At 26.5% G+C, this 21415-nt stretch overlaps 2 protein-coding genes across 2 annotated transcripts; both read left to right on the top strand.

Annotated features, from left to right (window-relative positions):
- Window positions 1-1759: 1759 nt before the first annotated feature.
- LOC124929984 (cysteine proteinase inhibitor 1-like) lies at window positions 1760-15631 on the top strand. Its single transcript, XM_047470358.1, has 2 exons — window positions 1760-2096; window positions 15330-15631. The coding sequence occupies exons 1-2, from the start codon at window positions 1760-1762 to the stop codon at window positions 15629-15631; spliced, it is 639 nt and encodes a 212-aa protein (XP_047326314.1).
- Window positions 15632-18912: 3281 nt separating this feature from the next.
- LOC124929374 (pentatricopeptide repeat-containing protein At1g77360, mitochondrial) lies at window positions 18913-21138 on the top strand. Its single transcript, XM_047469720.1, has 2 exons — window positions 18913-19022; window positions 19556-21138. Exon 2 carries the CDS (start codon window positions 19582-19584, stop codon window positions 21016-21018), a length of 1437 nt encoding a protein of 478 aa, XP_047325676.1. The 5' UTR covers window positions 18913-19022; window positions 19556-19581; the 3' UTR covers window positions 21019-21138.
- The last annotated feature ends 277 nt before the right edge of the window (window positions 21139-21415 follow it).

Raw genomic sequence — 21415 nt, 5'->3', positions numbered from 1 at the left:
CAAATAAAAAATATATATTATATTTGATAAATATTTATAAGATAATAAAAAATTAAATAAAAAGTTATTAATTTTTTAATTAAATTAATTATTTCTCTCATCTATTAACTTTTAAATATAAATATTTTTTACATTAATAATTTATTTATTTATTTTTGAATTAAATAGTAGTAGGAAGTGTGAATAAATCAAATTAATAAAATATAAAAATGTAAATTGTAAAAAATATATATTATATTTAATAAATATATATATATATATATTAAATTATAACTATATCTCCTCTAATTATTTCGATCTATTATAATCTAAAATCTAAAAAATAATTATTTTATTAATTGTTTAAATTAGAACTAAAATATTTCTAATTAGGTTAGGACAACATAAGGCCATCTCTGGTATAACATAATATTAACTCTTTTCTCTTAGTAATTTTTATCTATAATGAATATTAGTAATTGATAATTTGAGTTCTAATTATTTTAAATATTAATAATACGTGATTTGAGTTAATTATATTAATAATTATGAATTTGTCTAAATATAAAAACGTAAAAATGTGTTAAACATACTAAAAACGTGAAAACATGTTAAACGTGTGAAAATGTGTTTTGAGTGTGAAAACGTGTTAAACATGTCAAAAATGTGTTTAAACACGTTAAACGTGTAAAAAAAACGTGTTAAACGTGCTAAATATGTCAAAAATGTGTTAAATGTGTTAAACATGTCAAAAACATATTAAACGTGCAAAAAAACGTGAAAACATATTTAAGAAGTTAATATTTTGAACCGATATTTTATTTTCCAAACAAAAGAATTTGAATTGAATTATAATTTTATCATTTTCCAAAATATAGGAATTAGAATTAAATTATAATTCAATAATTTTTCCTTCCAAACATGAGAATTGAATTGTAATTCAATAACAATTCTCATTGAATTTATCAATATCAATTCCAATTCTAATTCCCCTAATCAAACACGCCTATACGGAATTTTATATATATATATATATATATATATATATTATATATATGTATAAAAAGAAATTTAATAATTATAAAAATATAAAAATTAATGATAATATATATATATAAGCGATTTAATAATTATATATATATATATATACTAAGATTAAAGATAATATATATAAAAGAATTAAACTATGTTTAACCAAAAAGTTGAAGGAAGGGTTATGGGTGACATTTCTAAAATTTGAAGGGCGATTTATTTTAAAAATTAATTTAAAGACTAAAAATGAACGATCGAAATAATTAGAGAACCGCACCTGTAATTTACAAAATATATATATATATATATAATAAGAATATTTTTATCATTTATCTTTAATTTGGTAATATATATAATATAGTAAAGGATAATTAATAAGAATATTTTTATCATTTATTCACTTAATTCACTTATTAAAGGATTATTGATAAGAATATTTTTATCATGTATCTTATATTATATATATATATATATATATAATAAGAATATTTTTATCATTTATCTTTAATTTGGTCATATATATAATATATTAAAGGATAACTAATACAAATATTTTTATCATTTATTCACATAATTCACTTTTATTAATATTTAAATAATAATTCATTTTTCTTACCTATAATAATTAATGCTCACTATCTTTTTCGAAATTGCTCAAATCTTTAAACCAAATAACGGTAATATACTTATATAAATAGGAAGGTGATCCAACCACAAACAAAGCATCTATAACAAAACCTAGCGAAAGATGGCTTCCCAAATTCATCATCATTCTAAACAATTCATTCTCATTGTATTATTGTCCTCTCTATTTTATTTCACGGTTGACTCGACTAGCCGTGGTGGATGGTCGCCAATCAGTAACCCCAATAAACCGATATTTGTGGTGATTGGAAAGTTTGCGGTATCAGAGCACAATACTGAAGCTAAGACAAATCTTAAGTTCGTTAACGTAGTGAAGGGAGACATTGAAGTGGCTGTCGGTGCCGGTACCGAATATCGTCTTGTGATCGCAGCGAAGAATGGAGGCGTCATTGGGAATTATAAGGTCCTTGTTTTAGAGACAGGAGGGACTACTAAATATCGTAAACTAAGTTACTTTACCAAATTGTAGTGGTTAGTTAATTTAGGACAACTGAATTCAATAATAAAAATAAAACATTTTTATGAAGACCGTCTATTTTTCTTATTTATTAATATTTATACAAAGAATTAATTAAATTACTACTTAATAGTAATATCTAGCTAACTATATTCATAATTCCAAACAATATTTCATGATATATATTATAAATTGCATCAAAAGTGATTTAACCATACAAAATAAGATGCAATAAGAAGAATCATTAACTAATTAAACATGTAAATATAAAAACATTAATCACATTTTAATTTAAAGTATTTTTTTTAAGTATGAATCAAATCAAATATATTTGACCTATTAAATAAATTTATTTTGACTATTAATTACCCTATCGAAGGCAAAAGTTTTTTCACTTATACAAACCTACCTACACTATTTATAACTAAATAAACTAGTTATATAAATTTAATCCCACTAAAACATATTAATATTAATCAAAAAGTTACTAATAAAGGCCCACCCATTGCTATGGTAGTCAATAATGGATGTTGAAAAAGTAATTATGACTTGCTAACTAAATATAATATTAAAAGTTTTACGTCTTTCCTATATCTATTAATTAATTTACTCTCTTGTCTCTAGTTTTATCTTCTATTTATTTATATATTTTGGAAAGTCATTACAGGAAAAATAAATCAAATAAAAATATATATTATATTCGATAAATATTTATAATAGAATAAAAATTAAATAAAAAATTATTAATTTTTTAATCAAATTAATTATTTCTCTCATCTATTAACTTTTAAATATAAATATTTTTTACGTTAATAATATATTTATTTATTTTTAAATTAAATAGTAGTAGGAAATATGAATAAATCAAATTAATCAAATATAAAAATGTAAATTGTAAAATATATATTATATTTAATAAATATATATATATTAAATTATAATTATATCTTCTCTAATTATATCGATCTATTTTAATCTCAAATCTAAAAACAATTTTTTTTATTAATTGTTTAAATTAAAACTAAAATATTTCTAATTAGGCTAGGACAACACAAAGCCATATCTGATATCGCATTATATTAACTATTTTCTCTTAGTAATTTTTATCTATAATGAATATTAGTAATTGATAATTTGTGTTGTACTTATTTTAAATATTAATAACACGTGGTAATAGAGTATCTCGAATGTGTCAAAAGTGGTAATAGGGTATTTCGTTCAAAAAAATATATTACAACGAAGACCTTGTACTCAAATAAATTATAAATCTAAGATTAATGTTATTATTAGAATTGATCAAACTTTTAAAACAACTCGTTTACAACTCTAACACAACTATTTGAGCCCTCAAAAATCACCTCCAAATTGAATAAAATAAGTAAAAAATAATTAAAAAATTATATATTTTCTTTACTTTATATAAATATATATTAAATTATAAAAAATGTATATCTTTTAAAATTATAAAAATATATATATAATAATAATAAATATATATCAAATATATAATTTTAGAAATATACTAATATATTAATCATTTTAAATGTTATTTATAATAATTTAATACTAAAAATTTAAAAAAAAAAGATAAATTACTAAAAAAAATAATGAAAATTTTTTATAGAAAAATAATTATTAAGGTGACATGTATAATCTGATTTAAGAGAGAAATTGATACATATTTGTAGGTTTTTTTACAGTCCCAAGAGTTCTTCATAATTATCTTTCCATTTTTATCATTGTTAGGAAAATGATTAGTCCTATTAGTCGATTTTTCCATTTGAATGCTGTCATTAAGGGTCATTAAGGGCAGTTCTTACCATTCGAAAATTGGTTAGTTCAAAGGACTTCAATATTTTTTTTTGTTCAATTCATAGATAAAAACAAAAGAAAAGTAAATATTTGTTTTCAATAATAGACGCAATCTCGGACAAACATTTAAAAAAAATGTTTTTCTATCAAAGTTATGTTATAGAACCCATTGAATTACCTTCCTCTCAAATCTCATAAAAGTAGACAAAAAAAAATTCTTTTCAAAAGTTATCTTGTTTTAGAGATGATGAACAAAAATAGAGTCATATAACATAGACATTTCATTTGGCCCGTACAGATTTTAGATTAGTACGTACTAATACGTATTAAGCTAATTGAGTTCGAGAGTCGCCACTTTAATTACTTAAAAAAAACTAAAGGAAAGAAAATTAGAAATTTATTTTTAAGGGTCCGGTACTTGGTTACGCATTAGGAAAGGGTCTACGACATTATGTCATATGCGCATGTCTTGATGGACAATCTCTACTCGAACATAATTTTCCATTGATTGTTTGAGAGAATTGTTACACATGCTTTCTAAGTTCAGAACACTTTTACTCTTTCGATTATCCTAACATGTGTCTAATCTAAGGGGCTAATTTATTCCTTGCTTAGAGATGACTCTAAGTGTCCATTAGGTTTTACACAATATTGAGATAATAAAGCCACAAATGCGTCTCGATCACAAGAAATAACACAAATCTGAAGTAAAAAATTCACATGTTGCTTGCTTATGATTTAAACTTTGAATTCTTATAGAAAAAAAAATCCACGAGTGTTAGAAAGTTCACATTGAGAATTTTGAGGAGTTGAAGTCCTATTTATGACACCGTAAAAGTCAGGTATTTTTTCAAAAGTGTTGGAAAATTTATATTTTTTTATGCATGTTAAAAGTAATTTTAGGAGTACACTACACTCAATTTTGGAATTTTTAGAGTTGTAGAACTTCATATATGACACTACAAAAAGAATATTTTTTCAAACGTGCCCAAAAAATTATGAAATATTTTGTAACATATCATAAAAGTTTCATAATTTTTAGACTTTTAGAATTCGAGATATGAATTTTCAAAGATATCATGTCATTTTCAAACATGTCCTAACAATTGTGGAAAAATAATATTATTGTAGAAAATAATATTTTTGACTATCCTACATTTTTTTGAATTTTTCTAAATTAATTTAGAGGTTATAATCCATGAAAAGAAATTGTTTGGTGTAAAAGGAAACCAAAAAATATTTTTAAAATTTTGAAATTGGAACTTTAATGTCAAATTTGAACCATAATAAAGTCCATGGATAGATTTGGACGTAAATAGATAGTCCAATGGATGAAATAATTTCGAATTAACTAAAATAATTTAAAATTTAAAGTTCAGGGTTGAATTTGGACGTTGAAAAAGTTCGGATGCCAATTTGGACGCTGACGAAGAGATTATGGACTAAATTATTTTAAAATAATTAAATTATTTGAAATTGGAGATTTAAGTCGGAATTTAAACATTTAGGAATTCGGAGCGTTGAAATGAACATCAAATGGGAGACATGCTTTGTTTCCAAATCGACAGGGTCATCTGGGAAGAACAGTTTGTTCGCACATATGTCTAACCTAACCTATGATTTATCGCAGTTGATGGTCAAAGAATTAGATGAGCATTCAAACACATTGCATTTTTAAATTAAGCACCTAATTCAAACAAACAAGAGCATAACTGGAAACTAATGTATGAGTCAATTACTAACATACATTGCTATGATGTTTGGAGATTATAATTAGAGTTTGGAACTTACCTTATAAAGAGAAGAACACTAGAAGAATAGACAACCGAGTCCTCAGATCACTTGGGTAGAAGTCTTTAGAGAAGACTCGGAAATCGCATGTTCAGTGTTACTTTGGTCTTTCACTCTCAATGTAAAAGAAGCTCTCAAGTATTCTCTCATTGGAGTCTAAAAAAATGATCCAAGGCCTCCCTTAATTTTTGAAACCCATGACCTTTAAATACCCTTGGCATTTTAGGTAAGTAGTTTTAATTGGCTACCGGCTCAACGAGTCGACTAGGTAGTGATTTAAGCCTTGGGGTGAGTTTGGGGTGAGTTTTGATCGATTGACAAGTGTAGGTAACATGTCAAGCTTCAATCTCTAACTTGAATCACCCGATTTCATGTGATTTTTCAAAGTTAGTCTTTTTTAGAGTTTAGTTTTCAGCCACTTTGTGAGAATAGAAACTTTGTCAAGCCCCCAAGATGACGCCAAGAGTTGATCTTGAGCTTGTTGGAAAGGTGAGCCAATTAGCAATAACTTCATGTTTCTCATCAATTTTAAGATGTCGTAGGTCCATACATTACACGATGAAACATTATTGACCCCGAATTGAACATGTTGGCTTACAAGTGACCTAACTTGCGATATAGATCGAACCGTGAACGCTTCTTTATGTCTTCAGAAATATAACTCAAAGATATTTCCAATAGTATCTCATTTACACTAAATGATTGAGTAATCAAAAGATATGAATTTTTGAAGTCTCGTCTAAATTCAATTCGCCTCTGGAATAAAACTAATGCACTTGCATCGACTTGTGTAGATGTGTAGACACCCTTGAACGTCGAATGACAGACTGAGACCGATGTCATTTGATCGGGTCATGTCTCAACTTTCTAACTGTAGGTAGAAATTTATTTTTGAGGTCATGTGGCTCAAGTTATGAATTTTAAACCGAAAGTATATGTAGTTTGACCCTATTTTGGACACCTTGTCTTGCATCGACGATTTCTCGCAATCAAGAGCTTCAATCCAAGCTTGGGCTAAATAAACATTGTAGATGACTCTTTAAGCTTTCCATAACATCTGAAACCATCCAAAATCATCAAGTATTGAGGTTTTAACGATTTTTAAAAGTTAAGGATCATGTCTGGTCTTCTTCAGCTAGAGCATATCATGTGAATAATAATGTAAGTACTAAAATTTCAACTACTCAATTTATAAATTTTAAAATAATTATTTTAAAAAAATGAAAACAAAATAATTAAAACATAGGCCAAAAACATGATTAAATAAATAATGGGATTAATTAATGTGATAATTAAATCTTAATTAATTAATGATAATGGCCAAATAAAATAAATAAAATAATTTAAGATAAATGTTGTACTCATTTTATTTCAAATTAATTTTAAGAAAATTATGAGAAATTATAATAAATAATTTAGAATAAATAATTTAGAATAAATTTTGTATGTATTTTATCCCAAATAAATTATTTATTAAACTCAAAAAATATACAAATAAAATAAAATAAATTGACAAAATATATGTCATATTAATAAAAAAAATATTTTGTATATTTTATAGGATAAAAATGGAGAAAAAATGGATTGAAAAAAAAATCAATTTTCAAACAAGCTTCAAGGCTAAAAAAACGTTTGTGATCATGTGTGGTTGAAACTCAGAAGAACCATTGCAGAAGAAGCCACAACCTTCAGATGAGCGATGAATTATCATTCAGCACCAAGAAACACACCACGTCGCCCGCTGCAACAAAATGAAAACTCTTCCGCGTAGCACCGGATCAACAAACGGGCACCTCATTGTCATTTAGCCGAAACGTGACAAAACGCCTGATCGTTGACGGAATGCGGACGGAGCGTTATACATTCGATTTATCGCACGAAACAACATAATTTTGCATGGTTTGTCTTCTTCTTCGCGATGATGAACAAGATATGAACAAATCACGTCATTGATTTGTTGAAGATGGAACTTTGTCGATAATCCACCAAAACGGCTAATTCGAAAGATGAAATGATCACCCTACCACGGTGATCATTTCTCCTACGATCATAGGCCTCATCATGGCTTGATTGGGCAAGTAGGATGAAGAACAGACAAAACACTATTGATAGTTTTTGAATTAATTTGATCCACTTGCTTTACGAACCAATCGGGTGCGGGAATTTTTAAATTTATTTCTAAATCTTAATGCCTTCAATTGATATTCCTTGGGTACATTCTTCATCGATCATCGTTAGTAGCTACAAATATCAGCATTTAAATATTGTCTTTACAATTTTTAAATACCAGAAAAACCTATGTATGCTTAGGATCTGAAGAATAATTTGTTCAAATAAAACGTTATATAACTAATTTTTAAAATCCGAAATTTTATAAAGTAAATACTATTTTTTAATAGGTACAAAGGGCATAGCGCGAAAGCCCTTTCTCGAGTATCAGCAAACTACGAACCAAAAAAAAAATCTCTGGTCAAATACATTTGTATACGTATAATTTTATTGATTTTAAACTAAAATCAATTGGGACTCTTTATCAAATAAATAATATTTAAATTAATTTAAATACAGATATTTAAAAATCAAATTTTAATTTGATTATTTAAAATTTAAAAGATTATTTAAAATTTGATTATATATTAATTATTTTTATAATTAATTTCAAATGATCGTGACATATTTATAAACCTTTTAAAATAATGTTTGATTAAAAATGAATCTTGATACGCAAACCGATGTTAAAATCTCTTCAACTTCGAGCTTTTCCGAGATAAAGGTTTTACAGGGGTTACAAACACATTTGGGTGTTTTCAAATATATATTTTGTTGATGTCACGATGATTTCATCTCCGCATGTTTGAATGGTCTTGGTCTTGGTCTTGATCTTGGCGTGATTGACTTGCGTTGTCCTACATTGACCAAGGCTCAAATTGTCCAGTTTGACAAGGTTTTTATCTTTTGGTTTTTGAACACCTTCTTATAACACCCATTTTTCAAAAAAATCCCATTTTATAGTTTATATATAACTATTTTTGAAATTATTGGATTTTCAAAAAAAAAAAAATTGGATTTTTAATAAATTAAGGTGGTAATTTTTCTAAGTTATGGAAACAAAAGAGTTTTATCATACTTAATATATTTAAAGCGTTTTATTATTTAAAATCATCTTAAATAAGAAATATTAATTTTAAAGAAATTTTTTTTTGTTTGTAAGAAAGAGATTTTGAATTTTTTGTTTAAATAATCTATATATATAATAATGCTTAATTTTAAAGTGTCCGGATTGTCGGGTCGAGAACTGTGGTTAATTTGGATATATATGTGAGAGTAAATGGATACTTGAGTTGGATTGTGGGTTGACCCGTCCATAAAATTAAAACGATTAAAAATAAAATTAAAAATGCTATTAGTATGGTTCTAACTTGCAACCTAATAAAACAAGTACAACCTTTTAACCAACCAGACTAATAACACTTTATATTTTATATTCAACAACAAATTTGATAAACGCGTGACATTTTAACAATATAAGTTCAAGTTTTTAACTATAATTTATATATATAATGATGCTTAATTTTTAAAGTGTCCGGATTGCGTAAATGAATATTTGGGTCGGATTGTGGGTTGACCCGCCTATAAACGGTTAAAAATAAAATTAAAAATGTTATAGGTATGGTTCGAACTTGCAACCTAACAAAACAAGTACAACCCTTTAACCAACTAAACTAATAACACTTTACATTTTAAATTCAACACCAAATTTGATGAACGCGGGATATTTTAACAATATAAGTTCAAGTTTTTAACTCTAATCTACATATTTATAATGATAGTTAATTTTTAAAGTGTCTGGATTGCCGGGTCGAGAGATGTGGTTAATTTGGATATATATGTGAGAGTAAATGGATACTTAGGTCGGATTGTGGGTTGATCCGCTCATAAACTTAGAACGGTTAAAAATAAAATTAAAAATACTATAGGTATGGTTTGAACTTACAATCTAACATAACAAGTACAACTCTTTAACCAACTAGGCTAATAACACTTTATATTTTAAATTCAACACCATATTTGATGAACGTGGGACATTTTAACAATATAAGTTCAAGTTTTTAACTCTAATCTATCTTTTAAAGTGTCCGGATTGTCGGGTGGTTAATTTGGATGTATATGTGAGAGTAAATAGATACTTGGGTCAGATTGTTAGTTGACCCGCCCATAAACTTAAAACGGTTAAAAATAAAATTAAAAATGTTATAGATATGGTTCGAACTTGGAACCTAACAAAACAAGTATAACTCTTTAACCAACTAGGCTAATAACATTTTATTATTTAAATTCAACACCAAATTTCAAGAACGCGGTGGTTCATCAATAGTTTTTAATCAGCCACAATTCTCTTTTGTCTCTTCGCTATAGATTTCACTATTATTAGTGAGCAATAATGGAATAATTATGTCATATTTATAGAGATATGGGACATAATTCATATGGATATAGTAAGTCTCGTCTGAGCTACTTTAATTGTAGTCTTTATATTTTTCCTTTCACTCGTAGTATGGGGAAGAAGTGAACTCTAGAGGTCAAACTAAATGAGTTGAGAAATCAAACTGTATCAATTGTTTTAGATTTAATTCTGCAATGTGAGAGTAAATGAATACTTGAGTCGGATTGTGGGTTGACCCGCCCATAAACTTAAAATTGTTAAAAATAAAATTAAAAATGCTCACATTTTTATCGTAATATTTTTTTCACGATTTTTTATATTATTACCCGTGCAAATACACTAGATACATGCTAGTTTGTTTAATGTTTCAATTAATTAAATCACTTAGACATAGAATAAAACAAAATGATAAATTTTTAACATGTAAACGCTTTTTTTAATGCATATTAACGAAATTTTGATAATATTTTGTTAAATTTGTTATTTAGATTAATTAGTTTTTAATTATATACTATTGAGTATAGGAAACCGCCCGGGTTACATCCCAAGGAGATCGGTATGTGGTTTCGCCCCTAATTACGTGTGTAAAATGACATCAGCGTTGTGACCCACACGTTCGTTCAAATTTTGGACGGTCTCCGAAACAAATTTAACTACAATTTTTATTTTATTATGACATATTACACAATTTATTTAAAATTTAAACATAATCTTATTTTTTTTCCCTAGTCAAAGATTTAAATGAGACATGCTCATTCCATTCCTAAAATACATATAGACTAAGACATTTTAGTACATAAAATTTCATTGAGTTTAGCCGAGTTACCTGCCGCGTGGCTGGTAGAGAACAAAAATTGATAAATGATTAAAAATTGTTTAAACATACATTATGCCCAAAATCGAAGTTAATACATTAAAAAAATCATAAGAAAATTGAGAATCTCTCATTTTCCTCATATATTTTGGATACATGTATCATACGTTATTTATCATAAAAGATAAATCAAACTATTAAAAAATGTTCAAACTGCTCCAAATTAGAATAATTTTGTTTTATAAAATGTAGAAAAATATTCTATAGTTTTTCAAAAAATTCTAAAATTGTTTAAGGCATTTTAGATCCAAACGAATTCAATATATAATATGCCAAGGCAAACTGGACCTTTTACTTTTGGAAAAAAGTTCACTTAGACACGTATGTACTTGTACAACTAGCTCACTTAGACGTATGTATTAATAAAAGTTCATTTAAACGTACGTACTATCAAAAATTGGCTCATTTAGCCTCCTTTAGTAACCATGGTTAACTTTTATTTTTAATTTTATATATTTATTAATTAAATATTAATATATTTTCTCTCTCTTCCCTTTTCATTTATTACTAATAAATTAACCTTCTATTTTTATTTTATTTTATTTTTTTATTATTTTTATATGAGTATTTATGATTGATTATTTTAATTTTATTTTATATATATGAGCATTCATCATTAATTATTTGAACTCTATATTTCTTCTTCTTTTTTATATATTTTTTTTATATTCACATTAATTATTAATTATTTTAAAATTGTTTGATCCCAAGAATATAAAAATGAAAATTCTTTCAATAATAAAATCCTTCAACACAAAAATAAATTAATTATTAATTAAGAATTGGATAATAATAAAAACTCATTCATCAAACACCAAAAGAGTAATAATCAAATATTAGACAAAACAATTCTTTTACTACTAATATAAGTTCGTGAATAAAAATTAAATAAAAAATTATTAATTTCATTTTTATTTATATTAAACTAAATAAGAAAAAAAAACCTTTTTCATTTTTATTATATTAAATTAAATAAGAAAAAAACCCTTCAAAAAAATATTACAGGAAAACATAAAATTCATAAATAAATTGTTAAATTGTTTTAAAAAAAATAAGAATTTAAAAAATATAAAAAATAAAACTAATAAAAAAGGATGAAATATAAAAGAGAAATTAATATTAAAATAATAAAAAATTTAAGAATAAAATAAATTATCTCGTTTAATTAATGAAAAAGAAGGAGAAAGAATATATTAATATTTAATTAATAAATATATAAATTTAAAAATAAAAGTTAACCATGGTTATTAAAAGAGGCTAAATGAGCCAATTTTTTTATAGTACATATGTTTAAATGACTTTTTATTAGTATATACGTTTAAGTGAGCTAGTTGTACAAGTACATACGTCTAAGTGAACTTTTTTCCTTTACTTTTAATTAAACCCCAATTAAACCAGGCCCGCTAATGACTTTAAGAAATAAGCTAGACACTCCAATTATCCAGGCCAAACTAAAATAAAATGTTCACCGGATCTATATTGATTAAAATTGAATTAATTGCCACTATCAAGACTTTAAAATAAAATGTTCACCGGATCTATATTGATTAAAATTGAATTAATCGCCACTATCAAGACTTTCTATTATGCATAAAAAAAAAAAAGCAAAAAAAATCAAAAAGATTTGACCCCATTTTATACCTTGTCAACTGAAACTTAAAATCGAACATTAATTCAACTTCTAGTTATCGAAACCACAATCACCCTATTTACTAAATGTTTTGTAAGCTTCAGTTCTTAGCTCCAGTTTGTCCAATTAATATGTTCACTCTCCGAACTAAAAATCGTAGGAACTTCGATTAGTCTATAAGAAGGTAAAATGTTTTTGAAGATCAATGAATGTCTAGATATTCAAGATTTTTTTAATAAGGTTCTTATATTAAAATGGTGTAATAGATTTGCAATGGAACTGAATAGTCTTTATGTATCGATAATCAGATGTAAGTATGGTAATGATTAGTCCAATGTTCACTAAAATGTCTAATTATCCAACGCGGTGTAGCATTTTAAAGAGAATTTATTTTATGTGGAAAAAAATCGCGAGCAGTCTAGATTCATTATGGGGGATGATACTTCAATTAGATTTTGGGATGACATTTAGTGTAGTGTCAAAAGTTCAGTTATATCCTGAGTTTGCTTCCATTGATATATATAGAAATGACAGTTAAGAAAATGTTTGATCATCGGTCTAGTGATTTCGCTAACCGAATTAGATATAAAATAAGATTAAACATTATGGAGACTTCGTCCGATAATAGAGTTTTATTTTTGGTAGGACGCAAACAAATTTCACCGTTTGAACAAGACGTTATGCGTTGACAAGATAGTTTCCATGTGAGACATTTCTACAAGTTGTTTGCTAAGATAATTTCATATAAATTTTGTTGGGAAAAACTTTAGGAGTCAAAATTTTCATCCAATATCTTGTTCTTTGGATGAAACGTTGTTCATGGTGAAATTCTAAACGGGTGATGTGTGCATTAAAAATGTTGTATTATGGTTAGTCGTATGTGTCTCGAAAAAATTGAATCGACAACTCACTTATTTTTGCATTGTCGATTGGTGACTAGTATTTGAAATCTTTTGTGAAGTATTATTATGATTCATTGAGTGATGCATGAGTCTTTGGCTAGTTGCTGGAAAGTTTGGATTTATATGGATGATATGGTAGACTTAATATTTGGGTTACAATCCCAATTATTTTTTTGTTAAATTATCTAGTTAGAGAGAAATCAGAAAACGTCGAACTTTTAATGATCGTAGTCGTTCGATGCGTTTCATTCGTAATACTATTATTATGATATTTTCTGATATTAGTTTAGAAAAGTCAGTAAAATCTATCGAGTAATTAATCATTCTTCTCCAGAATTTATGAGTTTGATATAATCACTAACCTAGCAATTATTCCTCAACAATTCGAGAATTGGAAGAACTGTCAATTTAATACAGATCCTCAGATTTCAGCCTCCTGCTCAATTTGACCATTCAAGTTTCTTTTCATTTTATTCAGCCTTCGAATTTGGATGGGTCGAAACTCTTTAAACTGGATCTTTTGGGGGCTGCGGACTCAATCTAATTCTTTGAACTGTACTCCACCTGAAAAATAAAATCATTTATTATATTTCGTATTTTACATTTTCTTATTATTATCATTATTATTATTATTATTATTATGTAAATTTATTTTATTTATTCACATTTATTTAATTTCTGTTTATCAAACACATTAGCGTCTGAAATATTAAGAGAATATTTATATAAAGGTATGCGATTTTTTTAATTAGAGTAATAGATATAATTTTATTTATATTATATATTATATATATTATTATTAGGAGAGAATATATATATATATATATATATTTAAAATATTAATAAATAAATGAAAATATTTGTTATAAATAGAGATATAATATTATATATAAAATAAATTATAAGACTATATATTTTAAAGGAGGAGAGAAATATATATATATATATATATATATATGATAGAAAGAAAAATATTTATATAAAATTAATTAAAAATGAAAATATATATTTGTATAATAAAAATATATTATATATATATATATAATGAGAAAAAATGAAAATAAAAAAAAAAATAGAGAAATTAGTATACACATACATGGCTTTCTAGTGGTAAGTTTGTGTAGTTATTTGTTAAAAGCTTTTTTTATATATATATATATATATATATATATATATATATATATATATATATATATATATAAAAGGGAGAAAATATTTAGATAAATTAATGATAAAAGAGAATTTATAATTATTTTAGTTTTTATTTAACTTTTAAAAGAAAATATATTAAAAGATAATTGATAAGAATATTTTTATTAATTATTTAAATGATTCATTTTTATTAATATTTGTAAAAAAATTATAAAAAATAATTAATGTCTAATATTTTTTTCAAATTACTTTTGTTATTTTTGTGTTCATATGAATGGTAATAATAAAATATATGGGAACACTCAAGGGTAAAATGGGGATATAACTTCCTTCATTTAGCATTAAAAAAAGTATAATTAAAAGATAATTGATAAGAATAATTTTATCATTTATTCAGATAATTTACCTTTATTGTTTGGATAATAATTGGTTTTCTTATAGAAAATAATTAATGTTCATTCTTTATTTTCAAATTGCTCAAATCTTTAAATTAAACAACTAAGTATTGTACTCTTATATAAATAAGACGGTGAGCAATCACAAATATAACGTAAATACTAAAACCTAGATAAAGATGGATTCTAAACAATTTTTTCTTTTTGTATTATTAGTCTCTCTATTTTCTTTCAAGGTCAACTCGGCCTTGATAGGTGGATGGACGCCAATCACTAACCTCAAGAACTCGACTATTGTGAGTGTTGGGAAGTATGCGATATCAGAGCACAACATTCAGGCCAAAACAACTCTTGAATTCAATAGCGTGGTGAAAGGAGACACTCAAGTGGTAGCTGGTATCAAATATCGCCTCGTGATTGCTGCCAAGGATGGAATTGTGGTTGGGAATTATGAGGCCATTGTTTTGGATATACCATGGATTAAATTCCGAAAACTTTTTTCCTTTACCAAATTGTAATAATTAGCTAATTTTAGACAAATTCAATAATAAAAATAAAATAAAAATTTAAATATATCGTCCCATCTTTCTTATGTATTATTAATTATACAGATATTCTATCAAAAAAAACTATGAAAAATGATAACAAATAATTAATTAAATTACTCCTTGATAGTAAAATTTAGCTGACTATATTCAAATTCTAAATACAATATTTTCATGATATACAACTGAAATCTCGTCAATTGAGATTTAACCCTCTAAAAGAAGATACAGTACGATAAATCATGAATTAAAACACGACATAACGAATCATGAATTAAAACACGACGATGTTCAATATGTAAATCTAAAAAGAAATAACTAATATAAATTTAAGCCCACTAAATATTAATCCAAAAGTTATAAAGGCCACTCATTTACTCTGAAAAATGAGTTATAGTCTACTTGATCTTTAGAAACCCTAGCTACAATATTTACAAACTACTGATATAAATTTAAGCCCACTAAATATTAATCCAAAAGTTATAAAGGCCCACCCATTAATAAACCAATTACCAATACTATTAACCAAACACTTGTTACATTGTTGACTTAAGTGAGGATTTTAGAGTTTTCAAATCTTCATCCATAGACTAAGTTTTTCTCTTTGTTTATAATGTGTACTTTGTGATTTGTTGTTTTGAATGTTTAAACAATATTTTTGTGATTAAAAATATAAATAATAAAATGAATTTATGATGATAAATTTTACTATTATATCATAATGTGATTATAAATTATTTTAATATGTGCAAAATAAAATTATTTTAATTTATGATATATAAAAATATGTGCAAAATAAAATTATTTAAATAAGAACTCATTTATAATATATTTTGAAATAATTTGTATAGGAAAACTTATATACACTCTCTTTATGAAATTTTGTATACATGTTTTTTTTAACACCCTCAATGTCTGTCATATCTTTTTTTTTAATAAAAACTTAAATATAATATAAAAGTAAGCATTAAAATATAATATCATTAATAAAATATATAAATATATATATATATATATATATATAAAAGTAGTGAAAGAAATATAACGAAGAATAAATTGTATATTAGTCGTAACAGCAAGATTTATAAATAAAATCATTCTCACATCTAGTCAAATTCGAATAAAAAGATTCGGTCTATATTTTCCTTTTCTATTTTACTCCATATATATGCAAAATCATAGGATAAAAATGTTCAATAAAAATGATAAGAAAAAAAAAAGCCCCAAACCTATGGCAGGTGTTCTACCAGAATACCGGAACAGGTCTTTTCAGGATTTGTTAGGCGGTTAACACATGTTTTCCTTCACTAGTTAGTAAAAAATGTACAATTATCGACGAGAGAAAAAAAATGTTTTCGGTGATATTAAATTTCTGCCCAACAAAAGTTATTTCAGATTTTCCCACTGGTTTCTGTTCCACATTTTGTAAACCTGCAAAAATATGTTAAATTCAAAGTCATAAGACGCATAATCTCAAGAAACATGGACTAATTAACATTAGAGCTTCATTGGTGTGGAGGAAGTACCTTTGTGTGCGTTGAAGACTGTTGAAAAGAGATTGTTTAAATTTTGGATTACTGTTTTGAACTCTTATAACATTTTTCTTAAAAAAAAAAAAAATTGGGTTGTCAAAATAATAATTTGACTGATTAATTTCAGTTAAAAAAATGTTTTTTTTTAATTTAAATCCATAATTAAATAAAAAGATATTTTTTATTATGAACTACTATATTAGACACTTTTATTTTAATTTTTTTAAAATAAATTTAATTATTTTTATATTATTATTTTATTAAATAGGTTGACATGGTCCTCTATATTTAATCAGTTGATATTTATATTAAGGGTTTTTTAATAGGTTAATATTGATTATCTTTATAAATTTTGATATTGACCTATTTTATATAATGGTTTCATTTATAACTTTATATTAACCGTATTTAAAACCTTTGACATATAGGATCAATAACAACACATTAAAATTCTCTTTAACAAATTCTCTAAATCACTTTGTTTCAAATTATAGAATGATGTATTCTTAATGCTTCACTTTCTCTCTTTATATCGTTTTATAATTTAGAATAGTGTGATAATGAATCTGTTAAATAAGATTTCATGTGGGAAAATTAAGGAAGAAAATAGAAATGAAAATAAAGTATGATTATGTTATGGTAAAAAAAAAAGAGACAAAAAAAAGTGTAAGAAGAGATAAAAAAAAAAAAAAGAGAATTTTTGTAAACCAATTCTCTTCTCCAAATTCTATCACACTATATATATATTTTTTTAATTTAACAAATTTGATTCATGAATTATAAATTTTATTATAATTTTAATTAGGTAATTTATATATATCAAATTTTATATTTGTAAATCAAGTTTATTAAATTTAAATTTATATTTATTATGATAAATTAATTCGGGACAGAGCTCTCATCACTAAGATCCAGATCACGCCCTTTCTCTCCTCCATAGCCGGCCGGCCATACGCTTCACTTGTGATTCCGGCAAGAATACTGATTGATACCTTGATTTCGTCCTTTATTGCGCCGACTGCAAATTTGCGCCCTCTCTCTCATCTCTAGCGAAGGAGGCGGCGACAGAGTGACGGCTGCTGGTTCGCATTTAGGGTTTGATAGCAGCAAGGCGACTTCTTCACTCCTTCGGGCCAGGAACAGCATCTGAACGGCTTCTTCGTTTCTCAGGGGATGATAAAGAGTGAGCAGTTAGATCAAAGGAAATGAAAGATTGGGTGGCTTTTGGTTCTTCTGGTGTAGTAAGAAGAGATTAGTGAGAGCTTTTCTAGGTCAGAAAAGAAGTTCACCAGAACGAGGTAAATTTATAAACTGTTCTTCTGTTTGTTTGTTTGTAATACGACTAATGTTCCACACCTGATTTGATCGAATCGAATAGCTAGCATTTAAGATAAAAAAAAAAAACAAATGGTTTTATTCGATGTTTTGTAAATAATCTTTTCTTGTCACAAAGGAGTTTATACTTCCCATTACAATCACTTGATCTACAATACCTATATTTGATTAATGACTAATTTTATTACATCATTATAAAATCAATCATACATTGGTGTATATATCATATTAGGATCCCCAATTCAAGAAAAACATAGAGCATATCACCTAAGACTAGCAATGATAATTTTGACAAACCAATGTTGTTTTTTCCTCAACTTATTAATGCAAAATCTTTATTAACATACTGCTTTTCTTATTTTATGTGTTTCAATGGTTAAATTATTATTCTCTCCTATTTACAGGTATCAAAATATGATCATCTAAAAGGGAGCTTCTCAATTCTATTATCGGGACAAAAAAACATTATTTTCTAGCTGACACCACACCGGATTTAGGTATTCATTAGTATCTTATATTTTATTAGAAAGTTTTGTGTTAGTTGCCTGTAACTCTTGGATTTGGATTGTCCTAAACAATCCAAATTTTTGTAAAGAGTATTACGTTACACATGTTATTATCGATGGGATTATCTACACGATAAGAGTGCAATGAAGTTATTTCTCTCATTTATGATAGGCTTTTGTAAGTAGGGTATATGACCACATTGTGGTAATTTGTCTAATTTCATTATAACATATTAAAGGATAACTGATACTTTGCAACTTTATCTTAACTACAGTTATTTTGGCTTCGTCGTGTTTTAATCCTAAAAAAGAACGAAATATGCTAATTAGTTTTAATGGCCAAGTCAAAATAAATTTTAATTAGTTGGATGGGAATATCAAAACGAAGTAAACAGTTAGAGGGTCAAAACCTAAATAATTTTTAATTAAGTGGGAGGATTAATAATCGAAGCAAGTCAATCAGTTGTATCATCGTTTTCTTCTTTACATTGTTTTGAAAATTTCTCAATATTTTTTTTACCTAGGTGTTCTTGCTGTTCAGTTTAGAGCTATGATTAGATTTCGTTATGAACGTGTCAAGAGAGATTGGTTATACGCCTTTTTGGGCAGACAGTACAGTTCAGTGGATGGAGGCTCCAATGAGACATTTGAACCAACAAAAAGAATATGCAAAATTCTGATGCAATGTCCAAAAGTTGGCCTAGATACTGCCCTTGATCAGAGTGGAATTATGATTTCATCTAATGTTGTCGAAGAAGTTCTTCAGAGATTTCAGAATGCTGGTTTGCTCACGTACAGATTCTTTGAATGGGCTGGTAAGCAACGCCATCATCAACACAGCATAAAATCTTATCACATAATGATCGAGTCTCTGGCAAAAGTAAGGCAATATAAAATAATGTGGGATCTCGTGAACATCATGAGAAGCAAGAAAATGTTGAACATCGAAACATTCTGCATTATTATGAGAAAATATGCTAGGGCCAAGAAAGTTGAAGAGGCAGTCTACACCTTCAATGTGATGGAGAAGTATGACGTGAAACCAAACATTGCTGCATTTAACGGACTCTTGAGTGCTCTATGTAAGTCAAAAAACGTACGAAGAGCCCAAGAGATTTTTGATACTATGAAAGAGCAATTTCGTCCCGATTGGAAAACATACTGTATATTACTTCAAGGATGGGGGAGGGCTCCAAATCTTCCCAAGGCAAGGGAAATTTTCAGTCAAATGGACTGCGATCCCGACATTGTGACTTATGGGGTAATGGTCGATATCCTCTCTAAAGCAGGAAGAGTTGACGAAGCAGTCGAAATTGTTAAAGACATGGATTCAAGAGGCTGCAAACCAACCTCATACATTTATAGTGTTTTAGTTCATACTTATGGTCTAGACAATCGGATTCAAGATGCAGTTGATATTTTCATCGAAATGGAAAGCAATGGTATTAAACCGGACGTGGTTGTGTATAATGCTTTGATTAGTTCGTTTTGTAAAGTAAATAAGTTTGAAAATATATCCAGGGTATTGAATGACATGAATCTGAAGGACATCACACCAAATTCAAGGACCTTTAACATAATCCTTAGCAACTTGATAGATAATGGTAAAACAGACGAAGCTTTGAGGGTTTTTCGTAAGATGATGAAAATATGCGATCCTGATGCGGATACGTATACAATGATGATAAGAATGTTTTGTGGGAGGAATGAGGTTGAGATGGCTGAGAATGTATGGAGGTATATGAAGTCGAAGCAATTTGTTCCGAGTATGCACACATTTTCTGCACTTATAAATGGAATGTGCGAGGCGGGGAAAGTATCCGGAGCTTGTATTTTAATGGAGGAAATGATTGAAAGAGGAATAAGTCCGTCGAAAGTGACTTTTCGAAGGCTGAGACAGTTGCTTTTGAAGGAAGGGAGGGAAGATGTGCTTGAATTTATCAATGAAAAGTTGAATCTTATGGTTAAGGAGCCATTATGTGATTGATTGAACCATAGTCCTGCTGATTGCAGTGACTAAAGATCAACTCTAAGCTTTGTTTGATGTTGTGTTATTTATGATTTTTATTGGATCCACCACTATATAATAATGAGTTTTTTTTCATCAGCTAAAGGTAGTTTAATAGTTTTTTTCTCTCTTAGAAATCACATTAAGATAGTCTAATAGTTATTATATTAATAAAATAATACAAAAATAAACAAAGAAATATGAACCTAACTTAGGCAGAAATATGCTAGAAAAATATGTTAAACGAATGAAAAAAACGTGTTCTTTGTTGATCAACAAATAAAAAATATAAGGTGTAAAAAAATTTAATTTATTAACAAATAAAAAATGTAAGGTGTAAAAAAAAATTAATTATAAAAAAAATTGTTTTGAGTTT

The sequence above is a fragment of the Impatiens glandulifera genome, chromosome 3 (genome assembly GCF_907164915.1).
Source record: "Impatiens glandulifera chromosome 3, dImpGla2.1, whole genome shotgun sequence".
Lineage (NCBI taxonomy): Eukaryota > Viridiplantae > Streptophyta > Magnoliopsida > Ericales > Balsaminaceae > Impatiens > Impatiens glandulifera.
Note: the sequence above shows the minus strand (reverse complement) of the source record. Positions and strands in the feature narration are given on the sequence as shown.